The 18,525-nt window shown below is 47.0% G+C and overlaps 1 protein-coding gene across 1 annotated transcript in view; it reads left to right on the top strand.

Annotated features, from left to right (window-relative positions):
* Positions 1–18,525, top strand: part of VIT (vitrin) — a gene marked incomplete at both ends in the record, with an annotated part of 93,993 nt that overhangs the window by 65,795 nt on the left and 9,673 nt on the right. The window contains 3 exons of the mRNA XM_080814636.1: positions 2,515–2,559; positions 4,077–4,139; positions 7,807–7,954. Of these exons, the coding sequence (XP_080670762.1) occupies positions 2,515–2,559; positions 4,077–4,139; positions 7,807–7,954 (256 nt within the window). The remainder of the gene's footprint in view (positions 1–2,514; positions 2,560–4,076; positions 4,140–7,806; positions 7,955–18,525) is intronic.

Genomic DNA, 18,525 nt, shown 5'->3' with positions numbered 1-18,525 from the left:
GGGTTGCCGCAGGGGGAGGCCCCACAGCCAGCTGCTCTCTGAGTGCCCACTGTTTCTCCTCAGCCAGAGAGAGCCGTTGGAGGGAAGCGTGTGGCTCCAGGCAGGAAGCCTGGATGTGGGGAAGGAGGAGCCCAGGAGCCCTGGCCTGGCCCTAGAGGCCTGCTGCCTCTCTGACGGCCGCCTCCTCACCCCCACACTCCGGGGGAATCTCTGGGGGCCCTGGGTCATCGCTCCCGCTTGGGTCCTGTGCTGGGGGCTCCCAGGTGGGCAGGGAAGAGAAGCTGGAACCAGAGCCAAGATCATGACCAGGGTCTCCGAGTAGGGATCTCGTGTGCCCTATGTAGTGCGAGTTACGGGGCGCGGTCCCTTCAGGGCCTCACCCATTTCCCAGAGATGCTCCAGGGGCCAAGACTCCCCGGGGTGATAAACAGGTGGGGGTGATGTGCAGTCTCTGGAGCTGGACCTGCCAGCTCGGCTCCCTCCTCCCTCTGCAGGAGTCTCCTCACCTCTAAAACGGGGTCGTGGTTGTCATCCAGCTCTCAGGGTTGTGGTGACTTACCGTTGTGACGTGCTTGGTCAGAGCCTGACATGGGGCGCACTCTTAGCGAGCGTTAATGGTTCTGCCTTTTTTCTGTGGGAATCCTTCGGGGCCAGTGTCTCTCTCAGACACGAAGGGTATCGAGGAGATGACCGAGCAAGTATGGCCACAAAAATAAGTCCTTGTGTTCCAAGACTTCCTTACCCTTTTGGGGGTGATTTTGTACACATTTCCCTCCATGGCGGGCAGGTCAGGACGAGTGGTTAGGACCTCGGCTTTACACAGGAGAAAACTTAGGGTGGGAGAAGGCGGGGAGTCCCCCGGGGCTCCCAGCTAGGGTTTGGTGGACACGGGGTGGCCCTTCTCCTGCCTTTCACCCTCCCATCCCCGGGTTCCTCCTCAGCGCCAGAATGTAAGTGTTCCCACAGACTGACCTGCCATTACCACCAAGTCCAAAAACACCAGGTCTCAGCTGTCCAAATATTTGTCAGCCCTCGGGGTTTGGAGAAAAACGATTCAGTTCATACTTGTCCCAAACAAATATAAACGGCACCAACAGAAGGACCAGAACCCAGGACAGGAGTGAGGGCTTAAGAGATCCTTGCTGTCGGGAAACTGTTTCTCTGCTGCTGAAGTATGCCCAGCATTGGAATTCTCTGTAGCCTTCAAGAGGGCCCAGGGCCTCGGGCAAAAGCAGAGATGCTACCTGCACTGGTTTTGGGGTTTCTTTTTCTTTCTTTCTTTCTTTTTTTTTTTTAGGGGAAGGGTGTGTTTTGCCAGCAGATGGCGATAGAGAAATAAGTCTAAAGGAACAGAAGGTTTAAAACCTATAAATCATAAATCTGAACTTCGAGATCATCTCACCCAACCTGCGAATGCTCTTCACCAAGAAGTCAAGGTTCACAGAGGGTCTGTGACTTGTCTAAGGTCATATACCTGGTTAACGGCTGAGCCAAATTAAACTCCATTCTCACCGTTAAATCAGAATGTGCACGAACACAGATTGCCTTTCAGAATAGCCTCACATCTTAATCATATGAAGAAAAACACCACTTCTTTTGAGTGTGTTCATCATCGCAGCATGCAGCCAAGCTGACGTGCTCATCAGGCCCTCAGCTGGCAGCTTTCCGAGCTGGGGAGGTGGGCAGAGAAGGGACAGAGGGAGAGAAACAGCTTTTCCTGCTGTCCTTCTGAGGCTTCATCCCACGTTTGTGCTGCCTCTGAGCCCCTCCTGGCCACGACTCCCCTACAGCCATCAGGGACTATGGGGTAAGAACTCCCCCTTCCCCTTTATCAGGACCAGCTTAGAGTGGGGGGCATACGACATTTTACTGCAGAGAGAAAGGCCAGGCACCACTTTGCAGTCTTCTGCTGGCAGCACACGATGAGAAGCAGAGACTCAGGAAATGAGGGGGCCGCCTGACCTCAGAAGGGGCCTAGATTTGTTCTGTATAGTTCTAAGGAAGAGAACATAAACAGATGGGTAGTCAGATGTACCTAAAATGACTTAGGGCTCATAGTGGGTGCTTCATGAGGGTGGATGGTGGGATGGATTAAGATTTCAGATTGATACAGGAAACATTTTCTAACAGTCTCAGTGGTTCCAGAAATGTGTACTGAGCTCCCTGTCCCTGGAGGTATTCAAGCACCAGCCATCCAATCACTTGGCAGGGGTATTGTAGAAGCATGCTGGGTGGGATTGGTTTGGATTGGATGAGTTTTTGGTCCCCTCAAATCCCGGGATTTCTATTTTCCATGATTCTTGGTGCACAGTGAAAGAAAAGGCAAATATGTTTCTCTTCCGAGAGAAGAATCCTAAAGGTTTTAGGTAGCCTCATCCTAAAGCCTGGTGCCACGTTCTTTTACTGAACTTTCTGCCACAACTGTAAAATGTTATCATCCTGGAAGTTCATTTGAGAACTTCTGCTGGTTTCACCTAAATAACAAGTTTGCTTCTTTTTAATTTTGAAAATCAGGGGAAATGGACTTGTGGCAACCTGGATCGGTCCTTTTAGATGCAGGTAATTATACAGCCCAACCTCCTGGCCATGACTAGATGGAGACACATAGGATGACAGAATTAGGGGAGTCTGACAAGCCAGAGGGTGGCACAGAGGCCAATGTTGTCCATCGGGTAACGAAAGGGAAATGAGAAACATGAAGACTGAGATCTACAACGGAGTGAGTGAGTTCCTCAACCCCACATGAGGTTTCGAGTCTCACTCCATCTCGAAGCATACTGTGACTCCCTGCTATTTCCCCTTCTTTCTTTGCAGACGGGTGATCAGCTTTCCCTTCGTGTGAATGAGTGGTGTTTGCTGTTCACTGAATTAAGTGTTCCAGACCCCAACAGCAAACCCAGCTCTCGGTCTGAGGGCAGATTTTACTGGTAGGGAGAGATGGGGTGGAGGAAAGGACGCTGGCCTCTCGTTTCTTCCCTTCTCCCTCCAACGTGGAGCCTCGGACGGTTCCCCTGAGAGGCTCCTGGCTGAGAAATGCCATTAGACACCCAAAGCGAATTTTTAAAATGATGTGAGGAAGTGGGATGAGCAGACTGACCTTTCATGGAAAGATGAAATCATGTGCTTGGCAAATTGGAAAAACTAACAAGCCTAGAGAAAGCTCACCGCAGCCAAGAGCGAGCAGAGCCCCCAGCACCTTCCTCCTTTGCCAGAGCCTCTGGGAAGGTACTCCTGGGCCTCCTGAAAACAGGGAGACCAACTGACCAACTTCTGGTGCTGCCTGAGAAATTCACTGGCCTTCCAGAGCCTGAGAAGTTTCGCACTGATTGTCTTCAATCCCTTAAATGATAAATGTGTGAACTTGGCTCCCATGTAAATGGCTCTAGAGAAAATTCCCGAGCCTGAAATCAAACACACACACACACACACACACACACACACACACACACACACACATTCTCAAAGCACAAAACCCTTCTGCAGCTTTACCTCTAATCTCAGGCTGTGGAGGGGAGGGGTTGCTCTCTGGACCCTCTTACTTGTTTGCGTTCCTGGGGATCTTAGGTCCTCCTCTCAGTCTATATCTGCCCCCCCATTAGATTTCCATGTGTCTCACCCATCTTTGTTCATTGACTCAACCACCAAATGTTGACCAAGGACCCACATGTGATAGGCAACGGTGAAAGTTTACAAGATGAGCAAGACACATGCCCTGACCTTAAGATCTTCAGAATTTTACAGAGGGATAATTTACATTGGCCAAATGCTTCCTTCTTGCAGATAAGGAAACCAAGGCTCAGATAGACTCAGTTAACAGGCAGTAGGGAGCAGACCTAAGTCTTGTGACTTCAAACCCCCTGAGCACCCAGGAGAGTCCCGTGTCTTTAGTAGGCTGTCAGTAATTCATTCTTATCTCTGAAGTGGGGGGCAGTGTGGAGAAGAGCACAGTCAGCCTTAAGCCAAGCCTCCCCCCAACCCCAAACTGGGTGTGAATATCCATTATGTCCCCATCCCTGGGGTAAGGCCAGATGCTTCCTGTTCTTGTAAGTCACCAAAAGTTTTACTGTTCTTTCCAGGATTTGTTCCAAAAGAAGAATTAAGCACACAGTCTTTGGAGCCAGTATCCCAGGGAGATCCAAGTAAGTGAACTGACAACTAGAAACCCATAGTGGCTGTGACATCCGATCTCCTCCCCTCTCTCCGCACTCACACCCACCCAAACCCGCTTCTCTCCCACCCTGGATCTATTTATCTCCTGTCTCCTGTCACTTTGTTCTAAGGGGAAAGGGAAGCTTATGGAGGATTTAAACTGTGTGCACAAGGGGGAGAGGATCGGATTTTTTTTTCAACATCACCATGGCAACAGGGTGGGATGGAAAGGGGAGACAAAGAAGGGGGGTAAAGGAAGAGACCCGCTTGCCTGAAGGGTCAGTGGCCCCAGTGGACAGGGTGGCAGACAGAGCTCTGAGCTGGAGGTGGAAATGGGGAGAAATAAGCAGATTCAGGAGACAGAGAAGGAAGAATGTAGAGGGTTGGAGGAAGAGGTGTGAGAGAGGAAACTGACGAAGATGATTTGAGCAGCTGGACTAACAGGCACTGCCATGAGGACCAGTAGGGTGGGGCAGGTGGGGGCAGGGAGATCCTTTCCGCCCTCCATCTTCCATAAAACATTCGGTCTAGCAGACAGCTGACTACCCATAACTGACTTGAGAAGGAGCACCCCACCTGGGAATTCAGAGTTGGAAGATGATGAGCTAGGATTCAAAACCAAGGTCATGAAAACAGGAAAGGTGACCTGGGGAAACCAGGGGGCTTACACCTGAAGAACTTCAGCACTAAATAGGTGGAGGAGAAGCACCTAAAGATACCAGGAAGGAAGGATCAGGCGAAAAGAGGAAGACCCAGAGGCAGCTGAGTGTTGCAGGCTAGGGAGGTCCCCGGCAGATTCCCTCAGACAGTCGTTGCAAGTCAGCCGCCCATGGGCTGGAAGTCCCAACCCAGCTCTGTAGGAGAATCACCTGAAGACATTTTAAAAAAACTCAAGATGCCCGGTTCCTGGCTCATACCTGCTGAATCCCCCTCACCCTAGGTCTTGCTACTCAGGGTACGCGCTGACTACATCATCATCACCTGCGGGCTTGGTAGAAATGCAAAATCTCTCTCTCCCTCAGACCTACTGAATCAAGTGATTTCTTTGCACATCAAACCTTGAAAAGCACAACTCAGAGGGATTCCCGGGCATCCCTCTTTGTTGAAGCTTCATAGGCGACTCTCATATATGTCCATGGTTAAGAAACACTGGCCTAATGCATTGGACAGCACAAAGCATTCACCTGTAAAATCATATCATGTTGGAGAAAAACAAAGCAATTAAGAAAATTGGTAGATTGATTTCTGTACTCTACCTTACCTTTTCTTCCTTGTCCTCCAACCTCTGTCCTCTGTGATAGGAATAAATTGGTCATGCTGAACGTTTAGTGACTCAATTCTGTCCTGTAGCCTTGATGTCATCTTCCTATCGGCACGTTTTCATCTCAGTGCGAGGCCACTAGGTCTCAGTGAGCGCACGCGCAGAGCTGAAACCATGATCATTAAAGCATCTTGGGAAATGGAGAGCACAGGTGATTCCAATGTCAGCCATCAGGGTAGTGAGTAAAGAGAGCCAAACCCATAGAAAACATCTCAACTTAAAACCCAGCTATGAAATGAACACTTCAACCCTGAGCACGGTTCAAGACGTAAGAAATAAGAAAAAAAATTGTCTATGAAGAAGCAAAACAGAGACTCAAATTCCATGTGCTTTATTTATTTAAAAAGAAAATCACCTTTGGGCCTTATTCTAATTATTTTTTTAAAAACTTTTCATTTTAAAAGGCATACTGAACTAAATCTGCTGACAGCTGGAAGAAGAACCCCTGTCCAAGAGCCCTTCTCAAACTTTCATGCGCACACAGTTCACCAGGAGATCTTGTTAGAATGGGGATCTGATTCTGGAGGTCTGGGTGGAGCCTGGGCGTCCTGATTTTTAGCATACCACAGACGCGGTGAGCGGGAAGCCCCAAAGAACGCCACTGCCACCTGCTGGCAGCAATTCTCATTGCCAGCTCGGACGCTGGGGAAAAAAGCGGTAGGCCCTAGGAGGGGTACAACATCCAAGACTGAGAACAGTTCTGCTTCTCTTCTGCTTTCCCCCAGCCTTCTGCAGTATCTTTAAGCCTCACTTCTTGCTTTTCTTTGATTCCTCCAATCTTCATCTCAAGGATCATGCTTTGGCATAGGCAGTTTTGGGGCAGCGAAGGACAGGGGAAGCCAGCTGAACGGGAAGAGTTGGCAGGCACTAAATGTCCAGGCAGACAGGAAATAAGAGTTTGCAAGATCCACTAATGAGCCAAGGCACTAATTCCAGATGGAGCAGAGTCAGCCAGGCCCAGAGAGGTCCCTGTCATTGCCCACTTCTCCTCTGGCTTTCATTGCCATGGGCCAGTGCAAGATGATGATTGAAGCGCATTCTCAGATATCATTTTTTTCCTTAATCTGCCAATTCTGTAGTATCACTCTTTCATAAATATCTCTCATAGATTCTGCATAACACTGTGTCAACTCATGTCCGTTTCTTGCTCTCGTTTAATATATACATACATCCCTCCCTGCCTACTGAGCTCCTCCTGGGAAATGGGATGACCCCGGTCACATGAAAGCAATGCAACGTGCATTGGAGAGAAGAGAGCCTAAGAGTGGCCTTGTGGGTGATCATGCAGCAGCCTAGAGAGATCCAGGTTTGTCCAGGCAGCTGCACACCCAAGCATGAAGGACAACACTAGCCCGCATGTCCTCGTGGGTACTCCAGCCCAGAAATTCCTAGCTTTACTGTCCTCTTTTTTTCCCCCCATGGAACTCTGTTTTGAAATATTTTTGTCTCCCACATGGCAGTTGTTCAATGATTCATTTCACCCCCTCCCTTTTTTTTAACCAACCAAAGGGATATATACTTCCCAATAAGAACTTCTGATCATATTGAAAAATCAGTTTTTTCATATTAAGATGATGTAAAGCAGTCGAGCCCAAAGAAGACACTATTAGTTTATGTGGCTTTCCACCAACTGCAGCAGTGTTTGAAAGGTTGAGAAGAGCTTTAGCCCCCCACCTCCCTCATAGCCCTCATGTATGCACAGAGGACCAGAGATGCTAGCCAGAACGACTGTCCTCGTCTTTATCACAACTGAAAGCAAGGAAAAAATTCAAAGACTGCTACAGACAAGTCCTGAGATGTGTAGATACATGTGGGTAATTCTGTGGTTGCCTCACCCGGGGAAGTGAGGCAACCATTCTGTCATTCCTGCCAACCCCCTCCCCCCGCCCCAGCACCGGCCTTGCAGATCTTTTCATACCTTTATAAAAACCCAACACATAATTCTACAAAATTAAAAAAGGGTAAGAGACCACGAGCTCCTGAGACTCAGTCTTGGTATATTCTACTTTGAGGGGTCTGCACTGATGTGGTCTGAGCCGAGGAAACCATCCTCAGAGCTTTCCCACACTTGACCAGGAGGCCATGTCTTCTGAAGGCTCTAAGTGTGGCTGATACAGAGAATTCTAAAGCCGTTATAGAAATAAGTGCTAGTCCAAGTGCCTGGTGAAAATCTGCTATGATTTTAAATAAGTGAATATACTCTGCATTTTGCCACTACTTTTTACTTTCTTTGCACTGGAGTCTCAGGGGGCTCTCACGCGGGAAGAGAGAAGAGAATGCCCGGGTTAATGCAATGAGAGATCATCAGAATAACAGAGCCCTTTTCCGTTCCTCAGACTGCAAAGTTGACTTGTCGTTTTTAATGGATGGGAGCTCAAGCATTGGCAAACGTCGATTCCGAATCCAAAAGCAGTTCCTGGCTGATGTTGCCCAAGCTCTTGACATTGGCCCTGGCGGTCCACTGATGGGCATTGTTCAGTATGGGTAAGTGCCGTTCTTAATCCAGAAACCGAGGGATGTCGCATGCTGAATCCTGTGCCACAAATAATACCAACACAGCCTATAGCCCAAATTCATTCTCTTCCCTAATACAAATGTAAATGAAAGAAATAGAAGCAAGGCAGTGCCATTTAAGAAATCTGACTCTTCGAGGCGCCTGGGTGGCTCAGTGGGTTAAAGCCTCTGCCTTCAGCTCAGGTCATGATCTCAGGGTTGTGGGATCGAGCCCTGCATCGGGCTCTCTGCTCAGCAGGGAGCCTGCTTCCCTTTCTCTCTCTGCCTGCCTCTCTGCCTACTTGTGATCTCTGTCTGTCAAATAAATAAGCAAAAACCTTAAAAAAAAAAAAAAAAAGAAAGAAAGAAATCTGACTCTTCCAGAAGGGAAGGACAGGTTAATGAACACTTGGGAGTAAATGGCATTTGCACTCATGATTGGTACAGAGAATATTTATTTGGGAATGAGGAGAGCTGGATTCAAGTCTTAGCTCAGCCAGTAACAAGCTACGTGGCCTTGAGAGAGGGTTTCACCTCTCTGTCCTCAGTTTCCTTTTCTGTAGACCAAGTAGGTGGACTGCACCCTATGCTCTGTCCACCTACAGATAAGATGCCTAGAAAATACAGTGCTGTAGGTTGACTTTCTCTTTTCTCCATATGACCTTAGGCCTCTGTGCTGGTCCTCGAAAAGGTTACCAGGCAATGGGGAAGACTGGGCCTGGGGGAAGGGGTGGCCTCTATCAGTCAGCTGATCACCAGGTGACCATCCCCAGTCCATCCTATTATTCTAGTTAGAGTAGGAATTGAGCATTCATACTGACACCCAAGCTCAACCGTTTCTCATAGTGGGGGTAATAAGTCAATCTTGTTTCATAATAATAGGTTTCTCCCTAAAGCAGATATCCAGATGTTGACAGATAATAAGCAAACAATCCAAAGAGAAAACAAGCACAGATCTCAAATCTATCAAATGACAGGTGGACTTTTGACCAGAAACCATTAAGGGCAGGATAATGGTCTCACTTTCCATAAAGGACCCTCGGGCGCAATATGACCCCTCCTTCCCCGCACATCTTCACCTTAACCTTAGCAAGGGAAACTAACATAGACCTTTAGTGCTTCTTGCCGAGAAGCCGCAGCCCCAGCTTATTTGCCTCCTGCATTCCCCAAAAGTAAAAACATTTATACTTGACAAAAATCAGAGTGTCATCAGATCCTTCAAAATTTTCCAAGGATCTCCAGGGGCAGTATTTTAACCAAGGCTGTTCTATCAAAGGCCCTGCCTAGAGTGCTGATCTTTGAACTGTCAAAAGAAATAATCAGAAACCCTTTATTTTCATAAGAACGTATAACATTTGTACTTTTAACATTAAGTCCCAATAACATATGTTGTAGTACCACCTCCTGTCCCTGTGAAGAAAAATTAGTGGATGAGTTACCCGGCACTTGTATATAGTCAGAGTCAAAGAAATGAAAATGACTAATTGCTACAAATGTCAACTTTCTATGTCAAAGGCTCTGTCTTGAAGACTCAACTTGGAGTAGAAAAATAAGGGTTTTTTTTCTTGTTTTCAAAATGTCAGCCTATTTTCATTCCTACATTACTTTTTAAAGATAGCAAACAGAGAGCAGGCTTCTCTGGGGAGGAAATGTAAGCGTTTTAGTATCAGATGTCCCTGGTCAATTTTATTGGGGGGTTCAAAGCTTGGTGTGTCATCTTGCATTAAAAATAGCTGCTTTAAAAGCTGTGTATACCAAAGTTTATAGTATAATATGAAAATAAGGTAATAAATATGTCAAGGAAAAGAAAAACGGCAGGAGAATAGTGTGTGTGCCAGTGAGAAGGCGGATGAATGAGCCAATGTTGCAAGGAAGGAAAACCAATTCAGGAAAGTCTCCTCCCCTGCCCAGAAGAGCATTTCCCCTACATTTTCCTAATGCGATCACCATTTGCAGGAGAGAGTTACCTCCATGCTTTTCCAATTTCACTTTCTAAAAAGGCCTGGCTATTCGTCTTTTCTGCATCCTAGGTCCTGTTAATTTGGAGCACTTCAGAGAAATGGTGTCTGTTCTCCTTCACTTTATGCTCCTAGAAGCTACTCCATCATCGGCACCTTCCTTAAGCCACAGGGTGCAGTGGAAAGCACATGAGCTGGTGGCAGCGTAGCTTGAATTCTGGCCTGAGCTCTGCTGGGTGACCGAAGCAGGTGCTTTCATCTCTCCATGGGGGCGCTGCTATCCGTAAAATGCTAGGGGTGGATGGGATGATCTATTAGTGCTCTCCCAGCCTGACGTTCTCTGATTCAGCGACTGGCTCTGTACTCGGAAGACACCCGATAAATGAATGCTGGGCTGACGGGCTACATGAGCCGCCTCTCCCTTCCTTCCAGCCTTGCTTCCTGTTGGGGGGTGATTAGTAAGGACATGAGGTTTTGCTTGGAGGTGATGCATCCTTCAGTGGAATGTGGGGAGCACAATAAATTGGAGGGCGGTATAAGAAGGGTGTGATGAGGCACAAGGGGAATCTGCATGCCCAGCTGGAATTGCTTTTGATTTCAGCCACCCGGCTTCCTCCCTGAAGGGCTCCCTCCAGTCCTTTCTTTACCAAAAGGTCTTAGTGCGTGGAGGGAAGAGAATGGGCAGGAAAGGGGAGGAGGGGGGAGTGGATGCAGATGGAGGGCCTGTGTTTCTGGAAAAGGAAAAGCAGGAGGAGCCGATGGCTGGTTGGGAATCTGATTCTTCTGGTGTTTTGGGTTCTCACCAGATTTCAATGCCCACCACCATCACTGGGATCAGCCCTGCTCTCTCAGAATCACAGAGCCTTGGGGCCGTAGAAAACTCCTGCTTCTACCCCCTCGTCTTATAGAGAGGAAGTGAGGCTCTAAAAGAAATGACCGGTCCATCAAGAATGAGACCTTCAAGGAGAGGCCAGTGCTGCCCTCAGAGAGGTTGAGTGACTTTCCCAAGAACACACAGCCAAATGCATGACCTGGGGAGAGGGCAAATATTAAATCTTGGGTTAATTCCTAAAATGGCAAACAGAAGTGACTTCAAAGAGAAGACTTTGCTCATCTGCCCAAAAAGCTTCTGATCATTGAGGCTTTCCACCATGGTGAGGACCGAAATGCTGTCCTTAGACAAAAAGCCAAGGACTGCGCCCTCATCTGGTGCAGTAGCTCTAATAGTGAAGTACAGTCAACAGGCTCGTGATCGCACTTAATACCAAGGGGGACACAGAAAGGCTGAGTGAAAGGACAAGCAGAACAAGTAGCTCTTAGGTGAACTCTAGCCCACAGAATGAATGAAGCCAAGCTACTTGCAGTTTTATGGCCGCCAGGGGCCATGGGTGCTAAGTGCCCCTGACCTTCCAGATGATTTTGTTTTAGTCTCCAGTGTCAGGATAAATAGAAAAGAATTGCACACATTCTTTTGAAGTCTGTAATCAACCCTAGAATATCAAGAATTGGAAAACAGTTACAGAGCAAAGCAAAATGTTGTTTTTTCTTCATTTCAAAATGAAATAGACTTTTCTTTGCTCATGGTTCTGTCACAGCTGCCCAGTGTTTTGGAAAGTGGCTCAGGGGTGGGCTGCACATCCTTCCTCCTCTGACCTCTTGGCTCTGGACTGAGAAGCTGCAGTCAGACACTCAGCAGCTCTCCCCCCCAAGAAGGAAGGATGCCCAGAGTTCTCCCGGGGATCAGCTGAGCCACCGTGTGGGGGACAGTCAGAGTGGAGGAAAGAACAAGTGTCAGGACAGGCATGGTAGGCAGAAGAGTGGCTCCCAAACTTGTCCACCTCTGAATCCCTGAAACCTGTGAATATGTTGCCTTACATGGCAAAAGGGACTCTGTAGATGTGATTAAAGTTAAGGACCTTGAGATGGGGAGATTATCCTGGATTATCCAGTGTCCCAATCTAATCCCACAAGACCTTAAAAGCAGAGAAACTTTCCCTGCTATCAGTCAGAGAAATATCTGACTGGAAGAATGGTCAGAGATAGACAACTGCTGGCTTTGAAGATGGAGGAAGGGAGTCATGGGCAAGGAACGCAAGCAGCCTCTAGAAGACAGAAAAGACAAGGAAATGGACCCACCCCTACCCCCACCCCAAAGCCTCCAGAAGGGACACAGCCCTTCCAGAGAGACCTGTGTCAGACATGACATGACCTCTGGAACTGTAAGGCTAATGAGTGTTTAAGCCACTAGGTTTATGGTCATTTCCTACAGCAGAAAGAGGAAACTATACATTCTGGCACATTCTCTTGAGTCTGCAGCAAAGGAGTTGTGGGCAGGACTGGAGCCTGAGACACAGCTCCATGGGGCTCAGTGCAAGGTGGTCCTAACTTCACACTGGCATTACCTAGGGAGCTTTTAAAATGTTGATGCCCGGGTCCCATTCCAGACTTATTAAACCAGCATCTGGTAAATACCCAGGAGCTGATATTTTAGTCTGTAATTCCCATCTGTTGACAAGAGGTTAAGAGAGAGCTCAGCTTCCTACGAGTTGAGTGGCCATGCTGCCCAGAGCCCAGATCCCTCCAATGCCCGCCCCAGTCTTCTTCTTGTGCCCCCCACTGCCTTTACAGAAACTAACAGGATCTCAGAGCAGCTGCCTGTCATCGGCTCTCTGGGGCCTAATGGCACAGACGGTGGTGCCTCTACCCTCTGCTCGAAGAGACGGGCAGGTGAGCCCTTGAGCCACACTCCTCAGGCACACAGTCTCAAGGCTGAGTGAGCCATGAATAACATTTATCCAAAACTCCTGTGCTTTTTCTATTCCTCCCCACTGAGTCCTCCCGGAGGTACAAATAAAACAAGGACTGCACTAGACTTCCACTCACCAGCTCCCCTTCCGCCTCCACCTCCTGTTGCCTGGGCTTATCGCAGGGCTCCCCTGAGATCATTCTCCCTACAGCCCTTGGTCCCTAGATCATTCTGCTAGAAAAGCAGATGGCCACCTCGGTGCACATTAGAACCACTTGGGGAGATTTTGAAAGTCCCAATTCCCAGACCAAACCTCAGATCGATTAAATCAGAATTTCTGAGTGTGGGATGCAGGCACCATTAATTTTTGGAGCTCCCAGGTGATCCCATTGTGCAAGCGGGGAGGGCGGGCACAGTGATTCCCACAGGCCTGCACTGTCATCCGATGACTCCTCTCCCGGCTCCGCTCCTCCTCCTCCTCCTTTTCTCAGCCCTTCTCATGCTTTGTCCAGACTTCTTCTCACTTGTTCTCCTCCCTCCTCTTATCGCTGGCAGCCCCCTGCTGATTTTCTTGATTCTTACAGCATCCCCCCAAGGCATTGCTACTCAACGTGTGATCCACAGTTTCATCTGGGAGGTTCTTAGAAAGGCAGAACCTCAGACCTCACTCTGGACTGTAGAATCAGAACCTACATTTTGACAGGATCCCTGGGTGGTCGGGCCCAGGCCCGAGGTCAGGAAATACCAGTCGTGGTGTCTGTTGCAGACATCCAATGGCGCGGGGCTTCTGAGCCCTGTGACGAGGGTACAGACAAGTCCGTGTGTTCCGGGGTCTCTCTCAGATCACACAGCAGGTCCGCATTTCCCCCCGCAGGAAATTATACAGGTTAATTTTCTACTTTTTGGTGGGTGAATTGAATTCTTGTTATTAATTACAAAAAAAATTTCATCTAGAAACAAAATTTGATTATAAGACCCTGCTTCCCACCTCCGGTCCTAGGAAATGTAGGACCAGTGTCCTTTCCAAAGGGGCTAGTTGTACCAAGTCTCCGGCAGCTTGGCCCGGGCCACGGGGGTGGCTGGAGCTGCTCGGTCCTCTGAGGGGCTGGGGGCAAATTCATTTCATTCTGAGCCAGGCAATGCAATGAAGGAATGTGTCTGCCACCCACCCTGCAGTTCCTGGCATGACCTTGGGCAGCCAAGGTCACCCTAGAGCATGCTCCGGATTCCACAGGCATTGTTCATCTCAGGGACTAAGCCCCTAAATCATCACATTTTAGCATTTAAGAGATTGAGAAGATTCAATATAGTCGGGTGATTTTATTGTAACCTCAGGTGATGCCTTGTGGGAGGAAACCATTTTGAAAAGCTGGCACTACAGGAGATCTGAGCCATCAGTATGTCTCTGCTGGCGTAGGAACTTGTGTGAGAGGCTCACACAGTGTGGCTCCAAGTACCTGGGCTAACGCAGGAGCCCCTGGGGCTTTAACTGAAGGGGCCGTAGAAGTCTTCCAGACTCCAGAGCTTCCCCAACTTTGCTGAGGATAGGATTCACCTGGATCCCTTGTTTAAAACAAACAAACAAAGATGCCCCACCTCCAGCACAGACCTACTGATGTGAGCTGCTGCCAGGATGAGATCTGGTGTCTCAGGACTTGAACAGGTGCCTCAGGTGAATTTTACCTTCAGGGAGGCCTGGACACAATGACATCCGTCCCCGTGCCCTGTTCCCCAGGTGCCAAGCCTTCCTCGGGATCACGGGGGACCATTTCTGACAGGCATTCTTCTTGCTTCTTAACACTCACAGGGGAATCATTTCCTGTTGCATCAAACAGTACAATTGGTTATTTTCTCCTTGAGCTATGGAACTTCGTTTGTTTTCTTCTCTTAGTTGCAAAGGAAATCACTGATATCACTAAGGGGAAAAAAAAGGTTTTCCTTTATTGAGATCTTGTAGTAAAATTATAAATTAGACATTTGTTTAGACAGAAATATAGCTGAACTTTTTAACTCGTCTCTGTCTCTGAAAAGTAACCTGGCAAGGGTGTCAGGCCACCAGCCCTTATATCCTGAAAAAGAATACACACACCCATGTGTTCTGGTACCAAGAGCTGCTATAGTTTTCAGTTACAAATCTATCATTCATTCTTATGATTTAATTTCAATTTAACAAAGATTTATTGAATGTTTACCATGCACTAAGCTCTATGTCATTTGCAGGGGATACAGTGTAAAATTCTTCTAAGTGGTTTGATTACATTTGTCTGTAAGTCCCTTGACGAATGGCTCAGTAGCTTTGCCCCTCCCTAATAATTTTAGTAACAGGAGAGTTTCAGAGATCTTCTGATCCAAATTTTCAGCCCAATAAAAATAAATCAACAAATGTGATAGAGATTGTGTTCTTCAGGACTTCGCCATCTAGTAAGGGAGGCAATATTTTTAAAAGAAATAACATTAAATAAAATTAAAAGCATCTATTCATTGGGTATGTGAATAGCTCATCTGTCTGCCTCGGTAGATGGATTCATCCATCTCTGTGATGTAATAAAGGAAGAGAAGGATCAGTGTGGAGCTGAGAAGCAGAGTGTTCAACTCAGGAAGGGTGATCCAAGAAAGGAGAGGACATTTGCGCTTTCTCCATTTATTTATCCCATAATTACCTATTGAATCCCCTGTATGCTAAATACAAGGGATAGGAAACACTAGGACAGGGAGCCTGTTCTCAAATAGGTAACTGTCGATCTTCATGACTTGCGGCTTCCATATTTGCAAGCAAATTCTCATGGCACACGTATAGCCATCTGCAGACTAGCACGGCAAGGGGGTGGGATTTGAGCTGCTTGACCCACGGTCCCAGCCAAGGTCGAACAGGGCAATGCTCTGCCTTCCTGCTTCAGCAGCCCTACTGTGAACAAGTCTCTTCGTGGCAATCTATTTAGCGCCACATTTTTCCTATTTTTGTGCTTTCCATTGGTGATTTCACTATTTTAAATGGCCCCCAAGTATACTGCTGGAATGCTTTCAAGTCTTGCAAGCACAAGAAGGCTAGGAGGTGCTTATGGAGAAACGGCCCCTACTCAGTAAGTTTTCTTCAGGCATGAGTTCAATGTCAATGAACCAATGATTCGGTGTTTTCTGAAAAGGAAAGAGGAAAATCACTTATCTGTATGTGATTCTGCTCTGGAAAGTGCCAAAGTAATAACTAGAATGCCTGATGAAGCTACGGAAAAGTAGGTGAACTTATGAATTCATGAAGGGACAACCGATGTGAAAAAAATAAAACAAAACAAAACGTAGTGGATGGCATTGTGAGGCTAAGAGCCGAAGAAATTTATAATGACATTACCTAGGGTTGGAAAGCTGTTAAACTGTTCTCAGCTGGTGTGTTATTAAACAGAAATATTGCATGTGATTATTTGTAAGAAATATACATTAAATTAGGTGTCTTCCAACAAAAATGTACATAAAACAAGTTTATATATCGACATACTGATGAAAATGTCATGACCGGAGGCCCACAGGAACCTAAGCTAGTACTTCCCCTAGGAGCAGTGGCTCAGTATTTGCTAATTTGATGTTTGCAGCAACTTTACAGGACGTAACTACTGCAAATAAGGAGACTGGGCTGTATATGCAGTACAGGAAAGAGACAGGTAATCGATTGCTCTGCAAAGTGATCAATATTAAGACCGCCTCCTGAGCAGCATTCCAGAGAATGCCACAGATGTGACTAAGTTCTACATTTAAATATATTTTTTCTGGAAAAACTTTTGGAAAAAAAATAGTTATATTTTTGTTTTTTAAGTTATTTGTGTATGAGCAACCCCTTATGATTAGCTATGATTTCTTCACAATCATTGGACAGACTCAGGGAATCTTGGAAGGGAGAAAATCTAGCCCACAGATCATTTTCAAATGTATAAAGTTTTATGAGTTAATATTTTATAATGAATGAAGTGGATATTGTGTTATGTTTAGTAGACAATTACATACTTACTATTAACAATATCAATAACTATTAACAATACATACTTACAATTAACAATATCAATTTTACAATTTTTCATTTTATAGCCAATAATATTTTGTTTGTTTTGGCTCGACTCATACTTTATTTTTTAGGCCCCCAAAAGTTCATATTCCTTGGTCACCAAGGGAGGATCAAGACTTTGGCAACTCTGAAGCTTATGTACTTCGAGGGTCCCTTTAAGAAAAAGGGCACAAATGTACAAATACAAAATTAGGCCCCTTGGAAGAGGTATTATTAGCTCCCAGGTTAATTTGCCTCTGATCAGCATGACAGCTTATTGAATAAATGGTCCCCTGCAGAGCCTTCTCTGGGAAGACCAGGTAGGAAGCTATAGCAATAGCTCAAGAAGGTTAAGATCAAAGTCCAAACGTGAGGCTGGAAAGGATGCGAGAGAGACGAGAGATATTTAAGAGGCTGGTCTGACAGGACATGGCATTTGATGAAGAAGGTCTTAGAAGGCAACGGGAAGGATGCATTCTGCTGGGATGACAGTGAGTCAGGGTGAGGAGGGAATACACAGGGAATATGAGTGGTTGGATGGAATAGATCTGGAAGATATGACTTCATTACTGGAAATATCAAACCTGAGGTGGTTGTGGACCACCTCCAGGCACCACCCAGTGCATTCCGGTTGGAGATGGATGGGAGTCATTTTACGTCTATCTGGGGTTCAAGAGTGAGGACCCGCCAGTGTGTGCTGGACAGCTGTTGGCGATGTGAGCGTCTCTGAAGCCCAGGAGACTGAAGTCGGTGAGCTCTCCCATGGAAGTGCATGCACTGAAGAGGGAGGCATGAGGGAGATACACCCTGGGCAGTGCCAGCATCAGAGGCAGAGATGCACAGAAGGAAGAAGAAATGTGTGTTCCTTCAATACTGTTGACTGAGAGCCTGCAGGTGCTATGCACTGTGTAAGGTGTTGTGGGTTAGAGAAGCAGAGTCAGGTGCGGAGGCTCTCAGCAGGGGAGGGGGCAGGCGACAGGGAGCTGGAGCTGGAGGGTGGGCACACTTTGGGTCTTCCAGATGTGAGGGGATTGATGAGCAAGGACACAAAGCTAGAAAACCAGAAAATAGCAGCTCTTTCTGCCTAGAATATAGGCTATCCTGAGAGAATTGGGAGGGGGTTGGAGAGAGAGACTGAGACAGCACCATATGAACATGATGGGTTGGAATTAAATTATGGATGGGCTTTTTTTTTTTTTAAGAATGGGAGCCTCTGATGATTTTTGAGCCAAGGAAGGGTTGTTTTTTTGTTTTCTTTTTTTTTTTTTTAGAAGATATGCATACAGTTGGCTTTGCAGAGACCAAATAGAGACTCTTTTAATAGAAACAGCAAGGAGTAGGGTGCCTGAACTCAGAGGGTCACTGCAGACATTTGGAGGAGGGATAAAAGCAAATGATGGTGGACGGAGGGACCTACAGGACTTTACTGACAGGACCCACAGGCCCCAGAATGAGCAAAGATGAACTCCAGGTTCTGGGCCTTGATGGCAAGGGGCCAAGTTCAGCATTCGCTGATACTGATCTGTAAAGAATATAAACGTGAAAGCCCTTGAGCCCAGAGAGAAAGAAAAATGTCACTGTGAAAGCGACAGAGCTCCTTCTCTGTGATTCCTCTTCCCTGTGACCTGTACAGGGGTTGTGTTACTGAGGCCCCTGTTCACGAGGCTTCACCCCGCTCACAGACTTGAGGGGAAGGTCGGGTTCAGCTAACACGCCCCCGTTTCCCCATTCCGCAGTTGGCTTTGTCATTGTTGTTTGTTTTTGTTGAGTCCTTGGTTTTCATCTGGTAGCATTTCCTCTGGTTGGGTTTGGCCCCAACATCCATCTC

Source organism: Martes martes (genome assembly GCF_963455335.1).
Source record: "Martes martes genome assembly, chromosome: 9".
Classification (NCBI taxonomy): domain Eukaryota; kingdom Metazoa; phylum Chordata; class Mammalia; order Carnivora; family Mustelidae; genus Martes; species Martes martes.
The sequence above is the reverse complement of the archived record's forward strand: the minus strand, read 5'-3'. Positions and strand labels throughout refer to the sequence as shown.